Source organism: Lepisosteus oculatus, chromosome 5, assembly GCF_040954835.1.
Source record: "Lepisosteus oculatus isolate fLepOcu1 chromosome 5, fLepOcu1.hap2, whole genome shotgun sequence".
NCBI classification, from domain to species: domain Eukaryota; kingdom Metazoa; phylum Chordata; class Actinopteri; order Semionotiformes; family Lepisosteidae; genus Lepisosteus; species Lepisosteus oculatus.
Genome location: NC_090700.1, coordinates 1,058,341 through 1,065,715, shown reverse-complemented (window position 1 = coordinate 1,065,715; position 7,375 = coordinate 1,058,341). Strand labels below are relative to the sequence as shown.

Sequence of the window (7,375 nt, the reverse complement as noted above, 5' to 3'; positions counted from 1 at the left end):
TACACCTGAAACCGCGCATATCGGAATTACATGGCTCCCCATCAGGTAATTCATGCAGATGATTTCATACATAAATGCATTACATTCAAATCAGTTGTCACATGGACAGTCAGAAATTAGACGATCTCTACACCTTGGGGACTTTCTGCATTAATGGCAGTAGTAACTACATGTACATGTGGTCAGGAGGGATTTCTAATGCCATCACCTGCAGCCTCTACCCGAGTTAATAACCTCACATCACCGGGCCACAATCCGCCTTCCAAATAAGAGCAAATCCAAAGTGCTTTCTTGCCTTCCTTTATTTTGCCGCTTACATGGTCTTCCCCAGATTATCTCATGAACTCCTCATGCACTATCGTCCAGCCAAAGAACGGTGCCGCTTACACACGTTGGCCTCAGCTTTGCACCAGGCAAGAACAGCAGCTGCTCTGGTAGACGCATACGCTCCAACAGGGCCCCATGCAGCACAGAGCGGTCTCCAAGCCACCCTCTTCCCTCGGGAGGTAGGTCTGGTGGCCACCTCGTCCAAAAAAACACGACGCTCCTCAAACCCCACGGGTGCTCAGGTCAAAAGGTTTGTCACTCCTTGGGGAAAACGTACACGAACGCCCAAGAAAACGTAAACAACTCGCAAACTTATAACCGTTTTTTTATTGGTTCTTTTACACCCATTATTACACAAACACAGCTATGACCAAAAACAATAACAAATCTGTACATTTGTACTTGTCAGCGAAAAGCCACAGGTGGCCATCACCCATATCCTGGAAAGAGCACTCGGCCCCAGGAGCGCACAGGGACACCGCCAGCTAGTTTGACACTGATGCGCACAGCAGGTTATTAGCTTTGCTAAGAACACCAGCACCCCTTTTACCCTCCTTCCAATGTACCATGACACCACACACAGACTTTTTTTTTTTTTAAAAGATCCTTTCACAGCACTTGTACACCATCATCGCAGAGCCCATCACCAACAATCGGACGACACACAGGACGCACGGTTCGGACACGGTGGACGCGCGCACTAGGGAACGTATTTATTTAGCAAAACAACCGATTGGGGAAAACTGCATGGGTATAAGGGTTAACATTTATACAATACAGCTTACAAACAAACATTCTAAAACTTTTTTTTTATAAACAATAAAACCACATATCGCCCCCCCCCCCACCCCAGATAACCTCTTTTTAACCCGTTCTGGCAGAAGCTCAGCAAGACTTGGCCCCCCGTCAGGAACATGGCAGGGGGACCTCCAGGAAAAACCAGGCGGGAGGCGCGAGTCCTGCGGGTGGAGCAGTAGGTGGCGATCCTCCCCGTATGAGCGCCCCAGTACACAGACTGGAAACGTCATGCTGTAGGCTGTGCCGTTAAATCGAGGTCCCAAAAGTTCCCACAGGTCTCTTGGTAAGAGTCCCAGTCTGGGGCTTCTGGCCTCCCTAAAGTTGCCCCCGAATTCAGCTGGTGCAGCAGTTTCTCACTCCTCCGCCGAGCTGCTGTGGAGAGGGGCTGCTGGTGCGTCGCCCACGTAGGGGCGGCACTTCAGCGAGGGCTGAAGTAAATCCCCTCCCACACGCAACACGCGTCGGGATCCTTTGGGCTGAAAAGACCCAGGCAAATGCGAGCCACCCCTACTTAGTTCAATTCGAAACCGTTCCTCGCGGGCCCACAGAATGTTAGTCTCTCGGCGCCGCTCTCCGGACCGTGGAACAGGAACCCCAAAACGACACGATTGCATGTAACCCCTCCGGCAACCTCCCCCCTCCCCCGTTTAAAATGAAGCCTAGACATTTACAGTCACAACAGTTTTTGCTCCGGAAATGTAAAAATGTGGGATGTGGTGAAATCCCTTTGCCGCCTTTTTAAAAAAAAATGTGTTTCTACAATCAAAACTACTAAAAAACTTGCATTTAAAAAATAGTAGATAAAAATATTCCTCTGAATTGTACAAGAAAAGAAGTACAGGGATCCCTGGTAAACGACACGGAAGGGATTTTATTCCTTCTCTCCGTCCTTCTGGTTGGATTCGTCTGAAGCTGGAGCCTGGAGCCAGAGAAGAGAGAGGAGTCAGACTGGAGGAAGCAAGGCTGCACGTTCTTCCACAGACACACCGCAAGACGCTCCAGCTGCGGAGTCAAGAGGTGATCGATCGATTTGTGTGTATTGATACACAGTGGACTACACAGAAGGACCCGATTTCTAGTTCCGACGCAGCTCGGTGGATGAAAAGCAGTGCTAGAGCATCAGGAGATTTTCCTCCACATGAAACTCCCCACTATAAGAAAAAAAGTGAGCAGAGGTCACTGCTTTCTAAGTAGATACAAGGGTCCTTTTCGCTTGAAGGTTCGTGTTATGTAAATGTTAATGGTTCTGAAAGCCATAACATTTATAGTTCCTGGTTACCTTTTTAGAAAGTCAAAACAAAAAAAAACCTAAAACAACGTCACAGAAACTTTTTCGGGATTAACGGTGCAGTTCCTACTCAGAACCTGAATTCCCAGTGTCAGGCAGCTGTTGTCTGACGAGTTGCGGTGCCTGTGGATTTACACGAGACCTTTCACGCCCGGGTAACAGGTGAACCTGGTTCACCTCGGGCTCCGCAGGTTTCCCACACGGATGGCAGTGGAACACGAGGCCCAGGGCCGGTGGGAAGACGCCTCGGCCACAGTGGCCTCCCCAGCCCGTGTCACCACCGCGACTGCACGCGGGAGGACTCGGCGGGCGGTTGTCCGAATTCTCTTCCGGCTGACCGTCTGAAAGAGGTCTTCTGCCTCAGGACCCCCCCACTCACCTCGTCCGCCTTGGCCTCTCCGTTCTCCGCAGGCACATCGTCCTTCTTCTTCTCCTCCTGCTTGGCCTCGTCGTTCACCTTGGCTTTCTTGGGCTTTACAGGCGCCTTCTGTGGCGAGAGCACGAGCATTACCGCGCGGGCCAGCTCCTACTCCCCCGCACACTCCCACCACCCACCAGCCTCCATCGCGAAAGGGCTACATCTAAAGCCTTAAATATCGTGGAGGAAAAGCAAAGATCCCCAGTCTGTGCAAGCTGAGAGTGCTCCCAAGATCTGGCATTGAAACAAAACGTCACCTTTTTCATACGGAAGTGCTTTTAAATGTAGTTAATATAAGTGTGTAAAATGACCCTGGTGGCACTCAAGGGGACATTGTTCTGTAAAAAAAGGCACCGTCCTTCGGGCGAAAAGTACAACAGAGGTCCCGATTCTCTGTGAGCCTGGCCAGTACCTGGATGGGAGACTCCTGGGAAAGCTCAGGTTGCTGCTGGAAGAGCTGTCAGTAGGACCAGTAGGGGGCGCTCACCCTGTGGTCTGTGTGGGTCCTAATGCCCCAGTATAGTGACGGGGACACTAGAGCGTAAAAAGGCGCCATCCTTCAGGTGAGACGTAAAACCAAGGTCCTGACTCTCTGCGGTCATTTAAAATCCCAGGACCTAACTCGAAAAAGAGTAGGGGTGTAACCCCGGCGCCCTGGCCAAATTTCCCCCTGGCCTTTACCCACCAAGGCCTCCTTATAATCCCCGTCTCCGAACTTGCTTCATCACTCTTCGTCACCGGTCATGAAGTGATTACAGCCACCCACAGTAAAGACCCTGGAGGGCTCATGAACCCGGGCCTGATGATTGCTCAGGTAACCAATGAGCTCTGGACCCGGTTACATCCTCACTGTCCAGAGCCCAAAGCGTTTCCATCGTCTAAGCGTACCAGTCTCAAGTTTACTAGAATCATATCTCAACAGCACTGTACAAGGACTCCTAACAGTACTGTAATATCAGGACAGGAATGCCCAGTTCTCAGCCTGCGAGGCCAGTGTGTCTCTGGGCATCCTAGGTCTCTAAAGTTCTCCTAGCTCACGGAGTTAAACTGGACCCATAAAGCCAGCAATTAACTAATTTACATGGCGAAAAGCAGATGTGGAATAAACACCTGCAGACACAACAGACAGCAACAAACGTGGCAGGAACTGTAACTGGAGAGTGAAAATGTTCTTTACCTTTGACTTGGGCTCTGGCTTTGGTTGAGAAGGTTTCTGCAAAACAAACCGCCCCTCCCCCAACGTTAGTCACAGTCCAGTCCAGAAGACCAAGAAAAAAATAGCGTTGAGGTGCTCCAATGCGACACTTACGTTTAACAGTCTCTCCGATCTCCTCTTGGGCTGTGAAAAAGGAAAAGAGAAATTAGTCTGGACGCTCCTCTCTGGACTTCGGCGATGGCCACTGAGATGCCCAACGCCCCGACAACAGGCACAGGATTAGGGTTTCCCCATTTTTTGCAGACATTATCTTGTGATCTAATTCCCAACAATTTGCTTATGCATTTCATTGAACTAAACTGGCATGAAGCAACCCATGAGTAAGTCCAAAAATACAATGTGGAGTGTCTCATGGAGCAATAATCATTTCCGTACAGGTGCATTTCAAAACGCAAAAAGCCCTGTACAGTGCGCAATACCTACAGCAGAATTACAAAACAACAGCAAGATGCTGAAATAGGTCCAAGAGTAAAATTCAATTCTATGTTTTCACCTCCACTCTTAAACCCCTTTAAGCTGGTTTTTAAACACCTTGGCAGTTAAGAGTCTCTGATGGACTTGGAAACCTAATTAGTAGCTAAGCCACAACTAAGCTCAAGACTGACACCTGCTGGCAGGGATTTAAACAAGCAGCCAAAGTAACAGACATGCAAGGAGAAAACTTGTTTCTGTAATGTTTTAAAGATTTTGTTGTTCAAAATAATTCCCAGTATTTCACATCCAACAATTTTCTACCATTGTTTAACTTAAAACACATAAACCTCACACCAACATGAATAAAAGAATCACCTCATTTGCTTCAGTTTCTGCGTTTGTCTGAAAAAAAAAAAGATGCAGAAGTCATTAGATATAAACAGAGGCTACTACACATGACAATGATACAATCTGCCAACACATTTCTAGGATTGACCTATATGGGGGCAAACACTGGACATTACCAAGGATTTAACCACTTACACGGATGTGAACAACACACTCAAGACAAGATAAAAACAGTTTAAAGCCAGAATCAATCTTTCCAAAGTGCAGATCTGTATGTCATGCATGGAAAATATGAAACTGCCTGTTTGCATCAATCTCCAGGGTAAACGTGTGGATGAACACAGGTTCATACATGTGCCTGATGCCTCTCCCCAAACTGACTTGCATTTTGCACACCTCCACACAGCCAGGTGTTTCACTGCAGCAGCCTGGGCCAGGCACCTTGCTCAGCGGTACAGCAGCCGTCTCCAACAGGGCCTGAGCCCACAGCCCTCAAGTTACAGGTCCAGAGCCCCGACCTGCTGCGGGGCAACGGGTCTGGTGTTCAGGTGGAGAGGGATGCTGGACATTCAGAGAACTCGGGTACTCCCAGAGTGTTTAGGGCCCGTTTCTTTTCTGATGCGCTGAGCTCAGGTCGATCTTCACTCTCCCCACTGCTCCAGGAGTGATGCAGAACAGATATCTTGCCCTCAAGGGCCAGAGACCCCGAGTGCACTACCTGCTTAGTCGATCCACAGCTCTAGAAACGGGTGATCTGGGGGCAGCCTGTCCACATGCACCCGGTTTCACGGCAAAATCCATTTACCCACTGAATTGTCTGCGATTTCCCTCTCAGGATCTCTAAAGCATCTATCAGTCATGGGATTTGATAGATACGGGTCTCTTGCCTAGTCCTGGGGGGTCCCTCGTTCAGCTGGTTTTATAAACACGTCTCCTACTTCTACAGGCCTGGAATAGCTGTGGCCTGATGATTCACCAGCAACAGGTCAGAACAGCCCCAGGCCGCGGGAGCAGGGCTCGCCGGAGCTGAACACGTGACTTTCGGACCCGGTCCATCACCTACGCGTGTCCCCGAATTGTCAGGCTGGACCGTGTGGCTCTCCGGGGGGGGAGGGCTGCCAGTCCGGTTCTTCAGGCTCTGGGGTGCGTGTCGCCCCCCACACCCTAGCCGAGGGGCTCAGGAGGCGACACGCCCTCCGAGAAGCGGCTGCAGCGCTCACCGACCAGCCGAGTGGGTTTGAAACCCACGCAGCTGACACGCTCGCAAACAAAGGCCCGTGGACACAGCGCCGTTCACAAGCGGACCACGACGCAGGGAAAGCGACTGTCACCGGAGCGCCGCGCCGCTGGTCCTCCCAGCTACGTCACAGTCAACAATCCCGCCCCCCGCGGCCTGCCGGCTCCCCCATTGGCTGGCGAGGCGGCGGCTTCAAAGCGCCCCCCGCGACGTCACGCCGGCCGCTCGGCCTTCGCGCCACGCGTTCGAATTTCGAACTCCGAGATGCTCCGCGAGCCCTGCGGCGGCCGCAGAACGTGCTAGAATCCGCCGCTGCCCCGGCGCTGTCGGAGGGTCGCCATTGCAGCGGCTCGGCGGCGCCCGGGCGGGAGGGGGCTGCACACGGCGGGGGCAGCTTGCCCAGGTGCGGGCTGAGGGGGGCCGGGCCGAGCGGCCCCGCAGCCCCGCCAGTCCGGGAGCACTTGCGCCGCCTCGCCTCTCTAGTGCGGGAACAGACCCGCAGCGCTCAAGTGCTCGAAAAGGGCGCGAAGCACAAAGGGCATTTCAGAAGTTAATTAAATGAGCGTTTAAAATAAGTTCTGTTCAGGCGATCAGCACCGAACCCCAGTGACGCCCCTTTGTTGGGAGTACATTTAAAAAAAAAATTCAAATTAAAAAGAAAACACCGTCGAGCGTGTTTTTACCGTTAACGTGAAATATCCAGTCTCTCTCTCTCTCGCCCACCGCAAGTTTGTCGAGGCGAAAGGGTCGCAGCAGAGACACAACAAGAGGCGCCACTTCTTAAATCCGAGCGCAGACACGTTTAAAAGCCCCGTGAGCTCAAGTCAGAAAGTGTATCCCCACTGCAGCCCCGGTACATTCACCCCGCCGCAGCACACGAACGCGAACTGAATCTTATTTTGCACGTACTTCGTCAAAATACGTGCTGCATGGCTAATTACTGCATTGCTTAATTACAAAACACCGTCTCCAGGCTCGCACGCAAGAGGTTTAAATAGTGCCGCTTACTTTGTTCCTCTTCGGCATGGTGGCCCTGTCGTCTGATCGCCTTTCCTTACGATGGGGACAACAAAATCTCGCTTCCCAGAAAGACCCTTCAAAATAAAGCGCTACTATGCCCCCGTATTAGATGGCAGCAGGACTGTCTGTTGTAAAACAGCCCAGCCAGACGTTAATATTCCAGCGGAACAGAAACTAGCTCAAACCGGATTGGATCGCCTCCTTCTCCGCGCTATTCATTACAGCACCAGCCTGACAGGCAGCGCTCTGCCCGCCCCCCGGCGCTATTGATTGGCCTGCGGGAGCCGTCGACACGATTTTAAATCAAAG

General features: G+C 51.4%; 1 protein-coding gene across 2 annotated transcripts; it reads right to left on the bottom strand.

Moving 5' to 3' along the window:
* Positions 1-635: 635 nt before the first annotated feature.
* Positions 636-7,248, bottom strand: hmgn1a (high mobility group nucleosome binding domain 1a). 2 transcript variants are annotated; one of them, XM_015341423.2, is made up of 6 exons: positions 7,055-7,248; positions 4,837-4,863; positions 4,141-4,170; positions 4,009-4,044; positions 2,793-2,897; positions 636-2,044 (listed from the first exon to the last, which is right to left on the bottom strand). In XM_015341423.2, exons 1-6 carry the CDS (start codon positions 7,070-7,072, stop codon positions 1,997-1,999), a joined length of 264 nt encoding a protein of 87 aa, XP_015196909.1. In that variant the 5' UTR covers positions 7,073-7,248; the 3' UTR covers positions 636-1,996. The 2 variants fall into 2 exon arrangements, with proteins under 2 accessions (XP_015196909.1, XP_015196908.1); XM_015341422.2 differs by having other exon boundaries at positions 2,793-2,900; positions 7,055-7,238.
* Between the last annotated feature and the right edge of the window lie 127 nt (positions 7,249-7,375).